This window comes from Phaethon aethereus, assembly GCF_964289735.1.
Source record: "Phaethon aethereus genome assembly, chromosome: 7".
Taxonomy (NCBI): domain Eukaryota; kingdom Metazoa; phylum Chordata; class Aves; order Phaethontiformes; family Phaethontidae; genus Phaethon; species Phaethon aethereus.
This window is the reverse complement of record NC_138583.1, coordinates 15,947,281-15,968,310: the sequence shown is the minus strand read 5'-3', so window position 1 is coordinate 15,968,310 and position 21,030 is coordinate 15,947,281. Positions and strand designations below refer to the sequence as shown.

The window sequence follows — 21,030 nt, the reverse complement described above, 5'->3', positions numbered from 1 at the left end:
GATAACCACACTGAGATTAAAATGAAAGGTCGAACTAAAGAGACAGATCATTTATACAATGAGTTGTAATATCTGTGCTAAAAAACATCTTCTTCACATTTATTAACAATGTATCAGTAACATTGGAGAAGTGTACGTAAGTATAAAGTATTTCAAAGTATACCACCCTTGCTCTAGCACACCAAACGTTGGCAGCAGTCTCATCATGGGTTTGCTGTTCACAAGTCTCTAAATACATGATAGTTTACAAAGAGTCCCATTATCATCCTATCCAGAGGTAATCGCCAGGGTGACTCCTACAAAACATAATTCAGGACTGCAGCAGGATTTCAGTCCTTCAAATTGTGCCATAGATGAGGTCATTTCTCTCTCCCTGACTACAGGGAAACTGGCAAACTTACATGCCAAGGACATCATAGTTTGAACTTGCCTATTCAGTTATGTGCTTAAGATTGAACTGCTATTCACATTGAAGTAATTAAAAAATATGCCCTGTATAAATATGAAATATAAATATACAAATAAATATAACATTTTAGTGCATCACAAAGGTATTTAATGGAGTGGTTTTACTCATATAAGTCTCAAAGCCTGGACTAACATATTTCAAAACAGTGCTTGTATTTTTTGTATTACAGACAATATCCATTGTCTTTCTTCCAAAGCAAATACTGACATTCTCCATTTCATCCACTTGATCTCCTTGCTTCAGAATTACTTTAAAACTTTAATAGAAAATGTTTATGGTGCATACCAACTTTGCTGGAATCCCAGATAAAGGGGATTTTGGAATCCCCATTGGAAAGGGGACCCTGCTGGTGTCAAGAATGTTGAAGTCATACGTAAAAAGAAGACAGACAACACCAGCAGCATTTTCTTTAGACAAGACTCAAAACCAAAAATAAATTGTCATTTTTTGTCTGTATTACTCAATACCAACGCTCCAGCATGAAAACTGAACAAAAATATCCAGTTTCAGCAGAAGTTTTCAATTCCCTTCTGTTAAATTTAGAAGTAGTCAGAATATTTGGAACTAAAAGATTTCTAAAGTTGTCAGATCAATATTTTCATAACTTGCAATATATGTTCTAATCAGCATTTTATCTTTCCACAGGGCACAACCTTTAGGCTTTCAAAAAGGTTAAAGAGTGTTATTCAACAATGCAAACAAAGTCTATTGACCGTAAAGGCCACTCATACTTTTCTATGGAAGTATTTGAACAGTTATTCATTTAGGTAATTAGCGAATAACAGAAACCCATTTCATTACAGAAGCAATACTACCATGCTGGAAGAGATATCATGTTCTTCTAGAAGTGCTAGCATAATTCTCTCACTTCCAAAGAAGGATTACTTCCATACTTGCCACACCTCTGCCAGACCCTATTGCTTGATCATCTGCTAACTCATGCAATTTGGGCTGCCTTCATCAGCAGCGTGCAGACTTTACTTCTAAGCTCTTGCATATTTGGATACTAGCCAACAAAGATTTTTAAATGGATATAACCATGGAAATACCTTCTAGAACTGAAGATACGGTAATGTTTATATGATTTTGAGTTGCAACATAATTTCGGGGAGAACAGATGGAGAAGGATGAGATTTTAAAATATTTCTTAAAATACTTAATTTGCCAGTGAGACCCCACAGGAGATATTTAACACAAACAAACACAAAAAAACCTAAAATAGCTAAAGGTACGAGATGCTTATTATATAACTAGCAAGTTCATTATAAATCCAGTTCTTGCATCCACACAACCAAGTATCACCTTTTCCTCAGGAACTCCTGTTCAGTTCAGTAGGACTTCTGAAGAACTGAAGTTACACCTATATTTGCATTTTAACTTAGATAAGGAGTACTAATCTGAAGTGAATCCTTACCATCCCCACTTACCATACTTCAGTTTGCATCACAAAGCAGTTTTGGATAAGACAAAGATTTGTTTTGGTTGAAACTAAAACTGAAAAAGGTATTCTAGCAGTGCATCTCGCATACTGTAACTGCTAAAGTGTGTTCAGTCAACAGGTCGAGAGTGAACTCCACCATACTCTTTCTCCCTTCCAAAAAACACAGTGTGGATATGAAAGTATTAGCATCAACTTCTCAGTATACTCTCTCTTATTATGCTCTGCTTCTTGATAATGTAGCCTAAGTTACTGCTCTGAGTAAGTAAAAGCAGTCAATCTGTAATTTTAATTCTCTTGGTAAAAACATACAACCTTATCACTAGCACAACGTTTACAAAGCATTTGGATATGTCTAAAAAAGGGTACTTGGAAGTTCACAAGTACCATGCATTGAATCTGTTATGTCAAAGAGCTAACCTATATTGCAGGCCTAGTGGACATCTACAAAAGCCCCCGAAATCCTTAAGAATTAGGGGCTATTACACTTTATACTTTTAAAATACAGCTTAGAATGTATACAGAGCAGTGTAAATACTGAAGGAGTTTATTTAGCTAAAGGATAGACACTGTACCTAGACTGGGTAATGAAATAACCTAGATTTCCAACAGAATTCCTTACTGGATCATCAGAAAAAGTTGGTCAGAAGTGAAATAGGAGAAATTCAGCTACGATTGTGATGTAGGAGCTCCTGTGATTCAGGAGCAAAGTGAACAAAGGAAGATCATAAGGCAATACTTATATCAAATTTAAAGACAAATGTGGCAGGCTTTCTGCTTACATAAGGTTTTCCTTGCAGTTCTCTACGTTTGAGGCCTTTTTTCCCTGATTTTCTAATTAACAACAAGCAAAGTTAGTTTTCAAAGCATATTTAAAGAACCCAAAACAACCAAACAAAAAAAAACCCCAAACCCAAGAACATGAATTTCAAGCATTATTGGCCAAACTTTTAAAAGTGCCTACCTGTTTCAGATGTTCCAACTTTTAGATCCTGAAACAGCATTACTGGATTTTCAGAAAGTGAAAAATATGTTCTAAGGATATACATTTCAGCATGTTGACTAGTATTTACAGCTTCTGCAAAGCATTCATTAGCAGTCTGGGAAAGTGGATGTGCACAAAACTGAACACAGCAGATCTACCAGCTGTTATCTGAACGTTTTGACTGCCAAAGACATATCTAGCAGCAGAGGAATAGATCAAGTATGTCTTGCTGAGGCAGTTATCACTCAGTTGAGATCATTGAAACTAGATTCGATGTCACTGACCAGCACTGAACTATAAAAGTTTTCATTTGAAAACATGAGAACATTCTGGAACAGACGGCTTAGCTTATAAACTATTGGTTTCCGTAGTGATCTTAGATGCTTATTTTTACTACATAAATATCCTCAATCAAATGCTTTGCTCATGCATTTTAGAAATTAGCTTAATTTTGTCCAGCCATTGTAAAGTCAGGCTGTACTCAAAGACTCGCTCTAATAGCTACATGCCCTCCCTGACTCATGCTATCAAAGACACACTACTTACACGCAAGCCGAAGTAGAGTAGGAAGAACACATTGAAAGCCATGTCGATCTGTAATGTGAAATCTTTGTAGAAATTCTGGCAGGATTCTATTGGGCTATTTGAAAGAGAAAGAAATTGGAGTAAATTGTCAGTATGAGTTTCTACTCTGGTGAGATTTTTATGCATTTCATTAAAGATCTTGATTCAGAAATCACACTTCTGTTTTCTAGTCATTTACAAGATACAAGCAAGCATTTCAAATAAATTATTTCATTCATTCAGTTAGTCATTTGTACAGTCTTTATATTCACCTGTTCAGGTAATATCTAAGAATTAACATGCAGATACCTTTAAGAAAGGACAAGCAGGAGAATACCTCAGGATTCCTTAACCCCACATTAACCCTTAAAGAACTGACTTCTTTCTCTAGGAGACATACCTATGATACTTTAGGAACAAACCTAACGCGTACACAGCTACAGTGAAACATTGTATGTTTTTAATTCATGTCATAATATAAAACCTTAAAAAAAAAAAAAGTAGGTGCTTAGGAATACATTACCCATTAGCAACCTGGTGTACTTAGTCTTATAGAATCCCTTGTTTACAAGAAGTTGTTTGGGCTTTTTTTCCTTTTTCTGACTTTTCTTTTGTGTGTATGGCTGTTTAATGTACTTTATGTACAGTACTATGAGCTGGGTAGAAAAGCAGCATAGCCCACTGGTAAAATTAAATAACAAAATAAATTGAGGAATTTGAAGCAGTACTCTAAGGGTTAATTTCTGCATGCAGGTTAATTAAAATACCTTTGTCTGTGTCAGGCAGCCATTACAAATTCTAGCTTATTATATTATGCTTTATTTAGCAGGAGGACAGGTTCAAAGCATACCCTATACAAACTGGTACTTTATAGATATACTTTTACCTAAGGAAGGAGATAACTTCCATGAGTATGAGCAGTGATTTATTTGTGAGGTTTCTAAAATAGGTTGGTGAAGCCACAGAACAATGTTGAAGTCACAGACTAAAGTGAAAGTCATGTCCCAATATATGCCAATGTATATACTACATATACATAATGTCCCACCATATATACACATATATACACACACATATATTGCAAATGATCATGTATTCATCACAACTGTAATAATGTAGAAGACTAGAACATAGATCATTTGGAACCCTAGAAAACATCCTTTTAGGAATGAAGAAATTCTTTGGTTTCCCAGGTCAAATAAATCACCGAATGTGAATGTAATACCAGTTAGTATAGCAGTAGCTCTACAAATATAATGCTAGACTGCTAAACAAGCAAGATTCTATGCATTATGAATGTCAGTTACCTAATTTACGGCATAAAGGAAATTACCTGGGCTACCAGGTCATTACACATGCAGCTAAATTTTCCATTCCTTGTATACATTACAGGTCAAACAACTTAAATACAGCATGCCCTCTCCTGTCTTTAGATGCATGAATGTATACAGCAAAATTCTCCCCGATGTACAATAGCTTTATATTTTAAGAAGCTTCAGTGCTATAGGGAATTATATTAAAATGTTTTTTGTAAAAGCTATTTGCAGAGACATTGAAGCTACAAAACATTTCAGCTATAGTTCAAATAAGATTGATTTACAAAAGCAGGCAGAAGAGAAGCCAAATGTTAACATATAGAACAGAAGACAGCACCTCATACTTCACAAATACAGCTTTAGCTACAAGAAGAATGGATGTAATCTGAGAACCCAACATGATCCTTGGGTTTTCTGCATGGCATTATTGAAAGCAAAGGATTTTGTCAAAATAAGGTAGGCTACACACCAAGTCACTACGCATCCTATCAACAGAAACCACAGGAAGTCCAGAAGCAGCAGAATGAACAACCCTGCATCAGTACAGAGGCTTGAACCCTTAATTCCAGATTAGGTTCCTGTAAAAACTGCAGAAACTCACTGACACTAATGGAATTGCACAGATTTATAACTAGGATACAGAACTTAATTATCTTCCTCTCCACAGTTATTTGGTACTTGCCATGATTGTTAGATAAGGTCAGCTAAGGTTGCAGCTAACGGCTATACTTTTGTACCATTGTCCTTTACAAAAACCTACAAGATCTGACAAATTAGCTAATGTATAACACATCATCTTGTTTGCAAAACGGCACAGTGGACCACAATCCTCTTTGGGCCTTTTGTTTACCTAGTACCACAGCTACTTTTTCCTGCTAGTGATATCCCTAAAGCATCCTTTATTTCAAAGATCACCTCTCTCAATTTCTAATTTATCCATTTCAAAGACAAACACAATGTCCTTTCCTTTTTATTTAAATGATGATTTTGTGAGAAAGGCATGTCACTAAGGCTAAGGAAATTATTATTTATACTCAACAGGATGGATTATACTTTTTAAATTTTACTTTAAATTTACTGAATACTAGATTTTAAATTTTCCACATTAAACTTTGGTGATATCCTTCAGGTTTTTTTATTTTCATCCGTAGCTCACATTTGAGCTGAAAGAAGAATAGAGCCACTGATCTTCATCACTGCGCCATTCAGCCTGATGCAGAATGGAAGCCAATTTGAAACTCCTCATTACAAGTTTCCCAAAACCAGAAGTTCTTAGAGTTCCAGACAGCAGTGTGCTGGCATCTCCAGAAGTAATGATATATTACTGTTTTAAACTAAAGTGAAATGGCTTGTCTTATGGGATTTCATCTCTTTAGGTCAGTGAAGGTTTCACATTTGAAGAAGGCAACAGACTGTTAGAAATGCTTTTATTACTCTTCCATGTAAGTGTGATTTTAAGTGTGCTTTCATGCATTTATACCATCAAAAACCAGAATAAACTACGCTAAAATCAACAGAATAACATCATACTAACAGGAAAGACTTAATGTAACTGGATAAAAATTACAGTAATGATGTAACTCTAAATGCAGTATTTATGCGTACTTTGAAAGAGCATTTTAATTTGCTATACAAAAATTGGAAAAAATCTGATGAGCCATGACTTCTTGTGTTTCAAAAAGAAAAAATCATAGCATCAATTCAATATTACTTAATGTAATAATCTGATAATCTATCAAGGACTATAATTCCCCCTTGCCCTACCATCTTTCTACTAAATGCTACAAGCAATGCCTGGGCTACAGAAGCGAGATTTGAGAGACTGTTTTCTTCAGGTCAACAATTATATCAAGTTATCATTTGCTGCAAATGTGTGCTCTGTGCTACAATTTAATATAAAAAACACATCTAGAGAAACAACAGTAGACTTAGTTTGCCTAATCTGCACTAAAGACAAAACCTTATTTGATTTTTCAGGCATGGACTATACTCTCTTAATTGTCTTCCTTCTTCTCCAGCTCCTTAAACACTGCTATTTGTTTCAGTTTCACGTTACCTCTATTTACATGTTCTGTTTATTACTGCAGCATTTTTATTCCAACACTAGTAGCTACAAAGCCCAGTTATACAGCTATCTCAAGCATAAACTAGTTCAGTGAGCAAGAGGGACTACAAAAGAAATAAAATTACTCCGGTTTACCTCTACACAGATGGGGCAAAATTTTGACAAGGTGTTCCCAGCATCTTTAAACCTTTTTCAGAGTCAACACTGAAGTCAACACTTTTACCACAGCTGAACAAATGAACTATCCCTTGTCACTTCAATTTAAAAGATTTTATTGCTGTGTAAATAACTATTTTCGTCACAAGTTTATTTTATGTATTTATTACTCTCATTTATTTCTGGTTCATTTGAAATGCTTCTAATGCATTTGCAAGGATTCTACTAGGATTATTCTTTCAATAGTCATAGAACAAGTGTATGCATTTTAATGTTTTCTGAAATCATGTTTCTGCAAGTATATTAATACGAAACTTCCCACAAAAGATTCCTTCATATAATATTTCCAGGATGCTGCAATTGCAACAGAGTTGAAAATACCTTCAGTGTTTTTTCCTGTATCATTTCATCTCTTCACAGGAGCTGTAGAGCCCATTTCCAATGTCAGATCAAAGCCTTGGCATGACATATCAGTCCACATCACTGTGCAGTTGCTGCCATTATGACCACACAGCAGTAAGGGGAAGAAATTCTATGTTCATTCAGACTTTAGACCAGCTTTGTAATCATAGTGACATCTATCTGCATGATTTTACATAAAATTTTCCCCACAATATTGGGAAAGATTGCACACACAAAACTTGGTACTTGAAATAACTGTCCAATATACAATTTACAGTTCTCTATTCTTTCTGTGTAAGGAAGTGGTCTCCTATATTTTTGGCACATTTCATGTCAATCTGCTCCTAATGTTTTTTACCTTTTTTCTTTTTAATGACAAGGCCAATTTTTATCTATGTATAAATTTATACCAAAATGCAAAAGGTCATATATTAAGCTAGTTACATTTTGCCAAGTATTTTGAAGATAAGAAGTTCTATGTAAAACATTTATAAACTACCACAAAAGAAAATTACTTCTACTGTAACTTCTGGAAAGTACTGATGTTAATGTTGTACCACAGCTGCTACATTTCTGGATCTTTATGAAGTTATTGAAACATTTAGAAATTCAGAGAATTGTCCTAATTTAAAAGTGTAATTTTTTGGAAGCAAAGTTGTCTTCTGAATGTTGGAGGAAAAGCTAAATGCATTATTTAAATTAGATAAAACATATTGTAATTCTTAATATTAATTAAATAAAATCAAAAATTGAAAAAGTTGGAACTAAAAAAAAATGGTTACACACTTCACATGCCTGGGAAAGAAATATAATCACATGATATTATGAAAAATTAGTAAGCTTTTAATTTTCTTTGCTTATAAAAGTTTTTAGATGGAACAATTTATGTTACATTTAGATTGCACACTGTATGAAAAAACAGTAAAATGGGGAGTTTCTACCAGAAGGAATGTCCACTGATGAGAGTGAAATGAGACTGAATTTTAAAATCAAATTACTATTACATACAGAAATACCAGCAGAGACTGCTAAAATACAATCAACACAAACGAATAAATTATTGAGAGAAACCACTCAATATTTAGAAGCTTTTTAGTATCTCATCATTTGAGGACATTCCATGCGATTCTCACTTTCAAATTGTATTTGAATGCAATTAATACGTATTAATTCGGGCATGTAAATTTTCTCTGTTCATAAAACTGTCTATAGCGGTCTTTTTTTCAAACTGTTTTGTTCTACTGGAAGCTCCTCTGTAATACTGATTTCCCTCTTTTTTTTTTTTTATAGAACAAACCCAATTTTACAAAGTTTAGAGTAAAAAATAAGTTTGGTACAAATTAGATTATGACAGTGTCTGTTTATACTCCTTTAATACATATTTTTATCAGTAGAGAAAAAAATTAAGAGGGTTATGGTTAGGCTTTTTAACTGCGTTTCAGTGATGTAGTAATAAAGTAACACTAAGGGACAAGCCAGATATATCATTTAGTAAAGGCAGCGTTCATTCAATGCAGAATACTTTCTGTTCCTTTAACTATGGTTTAGTTGTACAGCTCAGAAGGGAATAAGCAGTTCACATCTTCTTTTCTGAAACTGAAACATATAGCTATGAACTTACAGCAAAAATTATAAAGATGGATGCCTGTCAAGTGTCAACCTAGTGAAACAAATACCATAGTTGAAATAAACCAAGACTAACTAAGAATCAAAGGTGTCAAACATCTCACAGAGTGATAGAGCGTAACAATCTTTTTTCTGACTTCAAATGGCTTTCGGTTATTAACCAAGTTAGTCCTACAGTAAGAAAACAAAAAGTGTTTTCTTGCAGTATGTGCATTGATCTTCCAAATGCAAGATGCCTTGGTAAATGTCTCAATTTAGAAGGCTTTTCATTGAGTCATAGTATCAATAGGCTCATTGATTTTTTTATGGCAAATGTCTTCTAAATTACTTCACACTCACTTGACATGATCTGGTCTGCCACCGGGGAAGTTTTGCTACTAGCATTTTCAGTTAGCACTGCAAGATATGCAGGAAGAGTCAAGTTCATTTCCTTCCCAAAAAGGAAGAGCAGCCAGATGGATTAGAACAATGCTCTAGTGAAGGTAGGGGGAAGACCTGCTTTGCCCATAGCAGAAGTCCAGTATAATCTGCCATCACAGCCCTAAGTCTTGGGATCCATAAAATTCCATGGGATCATTACGTCCCTAGTTACAGATATTTTCTAAGAGGTTTTGTGTACCTGGACATAGTGAGTGACGGAGGAACAATCCCTTTCTCACTGAACTTTGCAGATAGTTATGACCTGATGGCCAAGGATGATGCTGTGACCATTTCCTGTACCTTCCTATCTTGTCATTGATAATGATACATTTAAATCCTTTTTGACCACTCAACCTCCTACCTCTAAATCCTTAGCCAATTGTTTCACACACATATACATGCCCAGAGAACTTTCTGCTTCCAACAAGTCTCAGTGAATCCTGGATTATACTCATAGCTAAGATGCTGACCATGCTTGGGTGTCTCTCATCTTTTTTTTATTGTACCTTCCTCCTGTCTGGACTCCATATTACCTGTTTGTTTATCCTCCTCTTCTTCAGAAAGCTTCAGATAAATATTCTTGCGTGACTCCTTGGGACTTTGCCAAGTACCTTTTTTTTAATTCTCTACTCTGACTCTCTTTTGCTTAATGAATTACACCGTATTTGTCTTTCCAGTCACAAAAACTCCTCAACTTCAGCATGCGATTAATTTATCTTGGATTACTCTATCTTACTGTCTTTGTTTCCATCTCCATTCCTGCCTTGTCTACATGTGGAGTGGCCTCCCTTCTTCACTTTGATATGCATCTTTCTTTCACATTTCTTTTGAAAATGCATTGCTGACCTTAGGTTCATACACACTAAGCAGTCTTTGAATTACATCAATCAGTATCCTTTTTGTTCAATTTAAAGTAAATAAGCAAAATATAAGTCTGATCAAAATAAAAGATGAACTGCCAAATAATGTGGAATAAAGCTACCTTCCAAGATTTCTTAGACTATTGCTTCATCTACACCTTATAAATTGGAAGCACCTCACGGGAACTACTGTTCAGAAAAAAAGTAGGAACAATGCAAGTGCCTGTCCTTATTTCCCTTTCCTAATTTCTATCACAACACCTTCTGTTATTCTTTAAAGCCTGACAGATCACAAGCTGGCGTTAGAATATTACCCTTCTATTTCTAACCTAATTAAAAAATGCATCATGAGTCATCTGTTCTGCAGATGCTTTCTACAACTAAGTACTTCTATATTACCGCTCAAGTGCACAGGGGAACCTTGACAAGCTTTTAGACTAATTTGGGGTAAAATTAACAGGTCTCCTCATCCTCCTTTAAAAAAGTACAGTCAGAAGAAATAAGCAACAACAAAACCAGATCAATCAGTAATGAATTGGTACAACAGCATCATTTAGTAAAGATTTTTCTAAGAATTGGAGCCAGGGACATATTGTTTTTCCTTATGAGTCTTTCACTTTTTGGATCATGTGATAAAGAGTGGGGCATAAAAGGTTTGGGTTTTTTTTCTTTTGAATGCTAACTTGTTTTAAATTTAAAGATATATTTAAATGCTGTGACTTGGTAATTTTAAATGCAAAATCAATTTAGTTTAGAAACTGAGATAAAGAAGAACTTTCAGTAGGAAAGAAAGAGAGGCTTTTAATTTTAATTTCTGTCACATCCATGTACAAAATTAAGAGCCAAACTAAGTTGGTACAACTGCAAAACAAAGGTATGCGCAAGATGTTGCCTGCTGTAACTCCACTGACTTCGACAGAGCTATTTACAATTGACAACATACCAAGCGACAGAGTCAAGTAACATTGCTGGTACTTATTTTACCTAAATGAACTAACACAACTTGGTAAAATTCAGTACAGTGTTGTCAGTTTGCATCTTTCTTTTTCAAGTTTTCCATGAATTTCAAGTACATCATGATTCATCTTAGACTGCCCTAGTAAAACAGAAGCCAACCTACCACAGATCTCAAGCAAAGTCATATTCTTATTTTCCTTCACCCAAACACAAAATTGTATACAAGTGTGATTACAAAAAACTTTTATTTACATTTTTATATTGAATTGCTGGGATATACAGAAAATACGCACATTAAAATCACTCACTCTGAAAACAGCGTATTTCTTAATTTCATCAGGGTGTATGTACATTCACTATTGCCTGCAGCATATGTCTTCTCTAATTACTGACTTTCACAAACAAAAGCTAAAGGAAGATTCCTGCAGAACAGCTAAACAACCGGGGACTGAGTGCTAAAACAGGCATAAGTAAATGGCCCGGAGTAAATCTCCATAACTCTAAGTTCTTTCAGCAGCATACAGAAGACAGAGCATGCACTTCCTTGCAAAATACACCATAAAGATCTTGCTCCTACCTAAGATAACTGCATTTGAAAAGGTTTGCCAAGAACCACGTAGGGAAGGAGGAAGAGTATATTATTTTGTTTTGCACCAGATTTGTTAATTGCTTACCGTCAGCTGAGAACACTGGCACCTGCAAACAGCGTTACATTACCTTGACAAAACAACCTCCCTGATGACAAGCCAATTCTAAGGGAACAGCAGAACAACAATGCCAGGGATCACATTTTTATTCAAAGGTTTTTATGTGAGACTACCAACACACTAAAGAGAAAAACACCAGTATACTGTTTCAACTAACACTATATTATTACCATTTTGACGACATTTCATAAGCCACTTCAGTTATATCTAGTATGCTGACTGCATTAGAGAAAGATTCTGTTAAACTGCATATCCCATGTACTAAAGTTGATAACCTGGCATGTTTCTACTTTGTAATAACACCCCTTTCTATTACTTCTTGTCTATTATTATTTAACTGTTCTTCAATATTCTTTATCAAAGCATATCAAGGAGTAATAAAGTTCTTGTAGCTGTTTACTCCAGAGAACAGAAAATGGTGACATGAAAATGCAAACACATCATACGATGCTGCAAAAAAAATACTAATCCCTTTTCCATGTACACACTGAATTGGACAAAGGGAAACGGATCAAGTTAGTGAGAAGTATATCAGAAGCTTAAAACCTTTTCAATTAAAACATAGAGATTAACACTGGAACAGGTTCTTTAGGGAGAATGGTGAATCTCAGAGCTTTAAAACAGTGGTAAATACGTTTCAGCCTGAGATATAGGGACCACATACAGTCCTTGTATTTGCATATGTCAACAGAATGATCTACACATGCTGTATTTCTGTTTCCGCCTTCTGTAGGAGAGGCCCTACAAACCATTGATTGAGTTGCACCAGGGGAGGTTTAGAGTGGATATTAGGAAAAATTTCTTTACTGAGTGGTCAAACATTGGAACAGGCTGCCCAGGGAGGTGGTGCAGTCACCATCACTGGAAGTGTTCAAAAAACGTGCAGACGTGGCACTTTGGGACATGGTTTAGTGGGCATGGTGGTGTTGGGTTGATGGTTGGGCTTGATGATCTTAGAGGTCTTTTCCAACCTTAATGATTCCGTGATCTCTCAGATAAGTGTCTGTTTGAATAAATTTATGTATAGCCAGTCTTACCTTGCAGCAGAAGGAAGAGTGACTTCCTGAGATTCCTTCTTCCTCTATTTTATGTGATTCTATTTTGCAGCTGCTGTCTTTTAAAATTACCCAAGGATGCTTTCCACATTTGCTATCCACTTTCCTCAAACTCAAGTTTTCAACAGCCCACCATCATCATCAGTTTCCAGCTCCAACCACTCCTCCATCTCAGTGCCTTTTATTATCCTTCTATTCTGTTGATACTGTTGTCCAACTTTTTTAAAAGTCTCCCTCATCTGACTGCACTCTTTGAAAAAAACACATACAATCCTCAAAAAAGAGAATGTCCTCTACTTATCTTATTTGACTCCAAATTAAGATTATTAATAATTTTTGTTTCATGTATCATCATAAAACTGAGCTCTGATTTTCTGCTTGATATGCGTAAAACAGATTCCTCCAGATGATTTTGAGTAACATCCTGGTTTCAGCTGGGATAGAGTTACTTTTCTTCCTGACAGCTGGTACAGTGCTGTGTTTTGGATTTGGGATGAAAATAATGTTGATAAGGTACTGATATTTTCAGTTGTTGCTGAGCAGTCAAGGACTGTTCAGCTTCTCATGCTGACCTGCCAGCGAGAAGGTGGGGGTTGCACGGGGAGCTGGGAGGAGACACAACCAGGACAGCTGATCCAAACTGGCCAAAGGGATATTCCATACCATGCGGCGTCATGCTCAGTATATAAACTGGGGGAGTTGCCTGGGGAGGTGCTGCGGTCTGGGAGCTAACTGGGCATCGGTCAGCGGGTGGCGATCAATTGTGCTGCGCATCACTTGTTTTTGTATATTCTTTAATCATTATCATCATCATCATTGCTATTCTCTTCCTTTTTTCTCCTATTGAACTATCTTTACCTCAACCCATGAGTTCTATCTGTTTTTTTTTTTTTTTGTCTGATTCTCTTCCCCCTCCCACTGGGGGTGGGGGGTGAGCAAACAGCTGTATGGTTGTTTTAGCTACCTACTGGGTTAAACCAGAAGTAGTATTCTTTCTGTATCTTGCTTGCTTGCTTACATATGGTAATTAAAATACTTAACTTTGTCCTACGAAATTTAGTCTAAATTCAACTATCCTAACTGAAAATGACAGGAGTACCAGATAAATTGGAGTGTTAAAATATTTCCAGTTCATTCATCCCACTGTCCTTTCTGGAATTCCCTCCTGTGATACTTAAATGAAAATATTTGGCTACTATCTAGTTTTTACTGAGTAGTAATAAACTTGAACATAAGGTATATTACTGGACTTTAATGTCAGTGAATAATGTAATTGAGAAATAAAGTCAGAAGTACTGCAAAGTGGTAGAAACTTGACATTACATCAGCTTTGCTGGTCATGCTTCTTAGTGCATACAGTCAAATATATTATTACCCATAAAAAGCTATCCATATTATGTTAACGGTAATTCTAAAGCAGTCCTAAGACACAGTTACACTGGGCAGGATATATTGTTTCATATTTCAAACAAAGGCATAACTGCAAACATGAGTCATGTACATTCCTTCAAAAAATCTGTATAAAACTAGACAATATATCAGTCCTAAACAAATTTTCATTTGTTTGAGCTTGTCCAGGTGCCCCTGGATGGCATCCCATTCCTCAGGTATGTCAACCGCACCGCTCAGTTTGGTGTTATCTGCAAACTTGCTGAGGGTGCACTCAAACCCGCTATTCTGACAGATGGAGTACTGGTCCCAGTAAAGATCCCCAGGGGACACCACTCATCACCGATCTCCATCTGGACATTGAGCCATTGACCACTACCCTCTGGATGCAACCATCCAGTTCCTCATCCACTGCATAGTCCACCCATCAAATCCATATTTCTCTAATTTATACAGAAGGATGTTGCGGGTGACCGTATCAAAGGCCTTACAGAAGTCCAGAGAGACAACATCGGTATGTCTTCCCTTGTCCACTGATGTGGTCACTCCATCATAGAAGGCCACTAGGTTAGGCAGGCAGGACTTGCCCTTGGTGAAGCCATGCTGGCTCTCTCTAACCGCCTCCCTGTCCTCCATGTGCTTTAGCATAGCTTCTAGGAGGATCTGTTCCATTATCTTCCCAGGCACAGAGGTGAGGCTGATGCATCGGTAGTTCCCAGAGTCCACCCTTCTACCTTTTTTAAAAATGGGTGCAATGTTTCCCTTTTTCCAGCCTCAGGGACTTCACCTGGCTGCCAGGACTTTTCAAGTACCATGGAGAGTGGCTTGGCAACTATATCAGCAAATTCCCTCAGGACAGAGGTTTATCTCCATTAACAAATGGAATAAGGTATTGCCAACACCTGTAGCAGTCGGTCAAATCAATTATCACAAGCCTCTTCTAAAACTACTTTACATCAATGTAAAAAGAGGATTATAATGCTGTTAAAGACGACTACATAGTGGCCCTTTTTTTATAACACCATCTCAACATGGCTTGCAAACATCCACTGTATCATCCAACACCTTTTTATCCTGGATGCAGAGCATGAGAAAATCGATGTATAGTTAGGCGTACACACCAAGCTACAGGAAAGTCAAAAGGACTGGTGTAATAATGCATTCTGCACCAATTTCAGGAGAAAGGACTTCATGTTGCTATATAGATATATGTCTGATCAGTTTTACAGTCCTAAAAGAATTCTTACTTGTTATAAGAAGAAAAATACTAACTGTCATTATGTGGAATATAAGAATAACACACACACACAAAAAGAATCCTAAGTAATCCTAAATAATAAACATTCTCAGGGCAGCAAAGTATCAGTACATGGGTGGCAAGACAACAGTTGTGGAAATTAATTCCTTCTTTCATTGCTTTGAATATATTGCAAATTGTCAGTTACCTGCTTAAGAGCACATACTAAAAGCATGTTTCAGCTTTATATATGTTTACAATTATAATTTTTCAAATATCATTAACATTTTATATTATAGGCCCTCACAGTTAAATGTATGGGATAAATAATGGTTATTCACCGAGTTGATTATTAATTTGCAATCTGTAAATTAATTTTGACCCCCAAAAAAGCACAAAATGTAACTTCTGAACACATACACCCAACATTTGCACTGATTGACAGCAGTACAAAATTGTGTTCAGACACAAACTTTCCAGTCTCTTTCCAAAGTGCTGTTTCATCATTTTATCAGGAAACAATAGGATTAGCATTAAATGGTATCTTCTACTATGCTGATGAAAAATTTATCTGAATTCATTTAAGAACATATGAATAACAAGGTGCTTAGAATGGTCACGATGTCATTTGTAAAAGCAAGTTAGAGCAGTGTTGCAATTGTTCATATGAAATTTAATTTTAGTGGTGTTTTGTAAATCAATACAATTTAAATTATTTTGCAGGCTATTTAATATTAGGGAAAAAAACCTGTTGCACTTAAAAATTCTTCCCTGAATTTTAATAAATGATTATGTATAATCTTACCTCTTTTCACTGTCACCTGCTGCTGAAGTTGACAGCAGGGCAAGGTTTATCTTTCTGAACACCGCTGGCATCATTCAGCCATTGTCACAACAGAACAGTTAGTACACTCTTTCTTTCCTACATCTTGACCACCCTGCAATTGTCTATCTAGTTAATAAATTACTGTAATATGCTGCAAATTTTAAATACACAGACCTGATACAAATTAGGTCCTATTCATTCTATAAAAGCTTGAAGATATTGAAAAGCATAATTTACATTTACTCAAACTTTCTGATTTTATGGGTTCTTTTAATTCCAGTTCATGCACTTAATGCTTAGACTGCATTCAGTGTATACACCATCATGGTAAGCACATTGGCATGCACAGGCAATACAAGAACAGATTATAATTAATTCCACAGACAACCAAAAAAGGTGAAGTTGCATCATGCAATGAAACCATAGCTTGGCCTGGGCTGCCATGCAGAAAAAAACCTACATCAATGAGTCTGCTGTACAGCTCCTAGGTAAGAGTTGACATGAAAGAGGTGAGTTATTTCAGCAATGAAGTCACAGGCTGAGAATGTTTATACTACTGTAAACAAAATACTGTACATAGCACCAGTGTTACTCTGGGGGGAAAAAGACGCTTGCAGAGGAGGACAAAAAGGATAAGAAAGAGAAGAAGGGGGAGGAGGAATTATAAATTACAGTAACAAGCCTGAAATCCAACTGGCCCTTTTTAATAAGCATCTTGTTATTTCATTCAAAATAATCTCATTTGAGCTTTCAAAGCAAACCTGAATTTTCAATGTACTTTGCAAAAAAACAGTGGATGACATAATGAGATACAGGGTAATTTCAAAATGTCCATAGTGTTCAGTAACTGATGAATAACCGAAGATAATAAACACAGATTTGTAAAGGTGACTTTTTCAATGCAGTACGCAGAATCCAAACCACACAACTTCCACTGATTTGAATGCATAATGTATTGGACTGAATGAATATGGGTAATATAAGGGATGCAATCATGTAAGTGACTTATTCAGCACCTTCTGCTGCTTTTCTAGTAAAAGACATTTTTCTGCTGAATAAAGCAGGTTTTTTTTTTCAGAAACAATAGTAATTTTGAATTGCCTTTACCTTACTCACCTTCATAGTTGTTCCGAATGTGAAAATGTGACCTGAATAACAGGGTGACCACCTAAGCCTGTTTTAAGGCATGTACATTAGGCCCAGTATCTCATAGCCTGATTCCAGTAAGCTCAGAAATAAATAGCTGACCAGGTAATGTATTTTAACGCAACGCTCACATAAGAGACCCTACCCTGTGATGTGAAAAGTATGATTCTGAAACACTATAACATATTATGCATGTGTTCCATTACAAAAAGGTTTGTTCCACATTTTTCAATAGGTATGCTGTTTTCGAGCAATTTTTCTTAATTACCCTTAATTGTAGGTGCTCACTCTATTTTTATTACAGTTCCCAAATATATCAACTAATTATTCAGGGCAGCAATTCAGGGAATGCAAAAAAACAGTTCTATCAAGAAAACTAGAATTTCACTTACTGTATGAGGTTTTTAATAGAATCTATTGTTGTTCCAGTTGCAGAAAAATTGTTTTCGGTATCTCTGTTTTTATTTGCTGATAACTTTTTACAATATTAATCTTTTTATTTAGTAAATTGCCACAGAAATTTAGATCAAAATAAAATCAGCTTAACTGACAGTAGAAGTTATTTTCTGGCCTCTTGAAATTGCTCAGAAGATTTTCGAAAACCTATCAGCACCTTTTGAATTTGACAGGAAAAAAAGTAAATTACATATTCCAGTTATAAAACCTCCAGTTGTACTATTCTTAAATAGTGAAATACACATTCTTTTTCCAGCCAAACACTTCTATCCTTTTCACAGGGACAGAACTTACAGTCATGACTTGTACCACTTTTGGCTACTATGTGCTATTTAATAAGGGTAGTAGGATGCTTCATGAATTGCATATTAAAGATGTGAACATTGTCTTGGGCGTATAGGTATGCATTTACAAACTGTTACACTCTGCATGCAAATGTTATCGAATAGGAAAAACATTATGGTCTCAACATCGATTTAAGCACAGCTGACAAAGCCAGCAACCTAGTAAATTGTTTAGGGCAAGCAGATGAGAAGCCAAAAAATTTAGAAACTGAACTTGCAGAGTTCCAAAGTGTACCATCCAAATAGGTACTGTACAGTCAGTAGTAGGAATTATGGCGTACACAGTATGTACCATAACAATATGTATCATTTATGTTGTGATACATACATATATATGTATGTGTACTTTCCCATTGTTGTGGAAGTAAAACAAGCTATCTTTTCTTACTTGACAAACATTGATTCAGCAAAAAATGAAAAAAGTCTTTATATTTATTCTTAATAAAAATAATACACAGGTAATCTTTCATCTAGTCATGATAGAAAAGTCCTCAAGACATGGACAGAAGACAGAGCTGGCCTTAGTTCTACAATCTCATCACTCTGAATATGATCATAACAATGTAAAAACAAAATTAGAAGAATCATATCCTTGGTATCTGCTACTAATGCAGCAAAGGATGACAGAATCTACAAATCTAAGTCTCTCTGAAGACGAGGTTAAATTACAGTTTACCATACGTTTTCATAAGAGTTTATTGTCCTGTGAACAGTGATTTTTGCTATGAAACCAGCTAGTCCTGAGAGATCAAATTGTTAGATTCGAGAAGAAATTCAGTCTTCTGTTTTCAGATTGTTGCTATGAAGCAACTTCACATCAGAAAAGTTTCTCTGCTTCGGCTAGAGAGGCGCTATCAAACTCATTAATTTCTGAGCAAGCTAAAGTGGCAGAAGGATGCTGTACTGCTGAAACTAAATGACCAGAGCTATCAAATTTAACTAAATTGCTGGGATATTTTGCTTTGGAGTTCAATTCTTTCAATCCCCAAATATGAGACTCCTTTTAATAAATCAGCTGCTGGCAAAGTTTAGTCTGGCAAAACAGGGCATCTGATTCTACCTTTCTGTTTTCTCCTAGGCATGCTGTGATGCACAGGAAAGAAGTCAGATGGGTCAAACTACAGTCTCGATGTTGTAAATATTTCTGCTTATATACTCCATGGATTTTCAGCTAGATTATTCACATGCAGAGTTAAGCACATTGGATGGAGTCTTGCATAAACAGTGACCAAAAATACCATACAAATTCTCAACTGGTAGTAATATAAAATGGACTGATCCGAGCCATTCACTAAAGAAAGCTCAGTTGTACTCAGAGCCTTTTTGTCTAACCTTTTCTGACTACTTGCATGAACAGAGATTAGCTTGTTTCAATGCTTCATATCTCTTACAAATACAGAAAATCATTATTAGTATCAATAATTAATAACAAGCTTTAATCTTTATTATTCTTATTGCTCTTTTTCTGTATTGAGAAAAGTGTTTATGGCACCAAGAATTTTTCCATCTGACTTCAGAAGGAGCTTTCTAGAATGTTAATATCCTGGCCTTCACTTAATATCAGTACATCTAAGCTTCCAGAATATGAAGAGAGCACTGCATTAGTAAGCGGTTGTAATATTTTGCTTAAGTTTGCTAAGACTAAAGGTTGTTGCTTTTAAGAAAGCTAATGATTGATGCTCCTAAGTGCTTTTGAAAAATTTAATCTATTACATATTCCATACTCCAGGAAACGTATATGAATGCGTCAAAATTTTTCTGTACACTGCCTTTTTCTATGCACATTGTATTGACATTTCACAAATGCTATTCCTTGTTCTTAGTTAGATATGCTGTTAAAGTGAAATCACAATTCAACAAAGGTACAACAAAGACATAATTATTCATCCTTATTTTCCTAAACCTAAAAAAGAACAAAGACAAAACATTAAAGCTCACAGCATTTAAAATTAAAGACTTATATCAATGAGACTGATCAATTTTTACTATGTAAGGTGGTACATATTGCTTCAAGAAGGAATTTGACATAACATACCTATACTTTTAATAAAAAGTATCAATTGCTAGGAAAAATAGTCAAGAGAGAATTTCATTGATATTTCACTAGTAGTCACAGAAAATTAGCTTACTCCTAGAATGATGTTAGAAAAAAATAGAAGAAAATAGAAAAACAGATTTTCTATTTTCCCTATGGTGGAAGCACTTAAGCCTGACAATTAAAATGAAGATTTGCAACAATGGTGCAATAAGCAACCTGTACTCTTAACGTAAAAAACATCCATCAAACACTATTATTGCATTTTCATTATGTCATGTGGCATAATAGAAACAAAATGTCTATAAAACAACATTGTCACAAGAGTTTTTGCTTTGGAAAATAAGTACCCAGCAAAGGAGATCACTATCTGTTACCTCTATATTTCATAATAGAGAATAGATGCTTGCTCTTCAGTTACAATCTATCAAATTCCATCAAACTATTTTAACTGTTTAAAGGAAAGCTAAAAAGATTAAAAAGTTATCAACATAATTTAAAACAACTGAGACTTACTCCACAGTTGCTTTTCCAAAATATGAAGACCTAATTTTTATTCTGATATTTTACAACATGA

The 21,030-nt window shown here is 35.4% G+C and overlaps 1 protein-coding gene across 8 annotated transcripts in view; it reads right to left on the bottom strand.

The window, feature by feature from the left end:
- Window positions 1-21,030, bottom strand: part of KCNMA1 (potassium calcium-activated channel subfamily M alpha 1) — a gene marked incomplete at its 3' end in the record, with an annotated part of 525,005 nt that overhangs the window by 212,580 nt on the left and 291,395 nt on the right. For all 8 annotated transcript variants that reach the window (XM_082002432.1, XM_082002434.1, XM_082002435.1 and 5 more), the window contains one exon: window positions 3,439-3,532. In XM_082002432.1, the coding sequence (XP_081858558.1) occupies window positions 3,439-3,532 (94 nt within the window). The remainder of the gene's footprint in view (window positions 1-3,438; window positions 3,533-21,030) is intronic.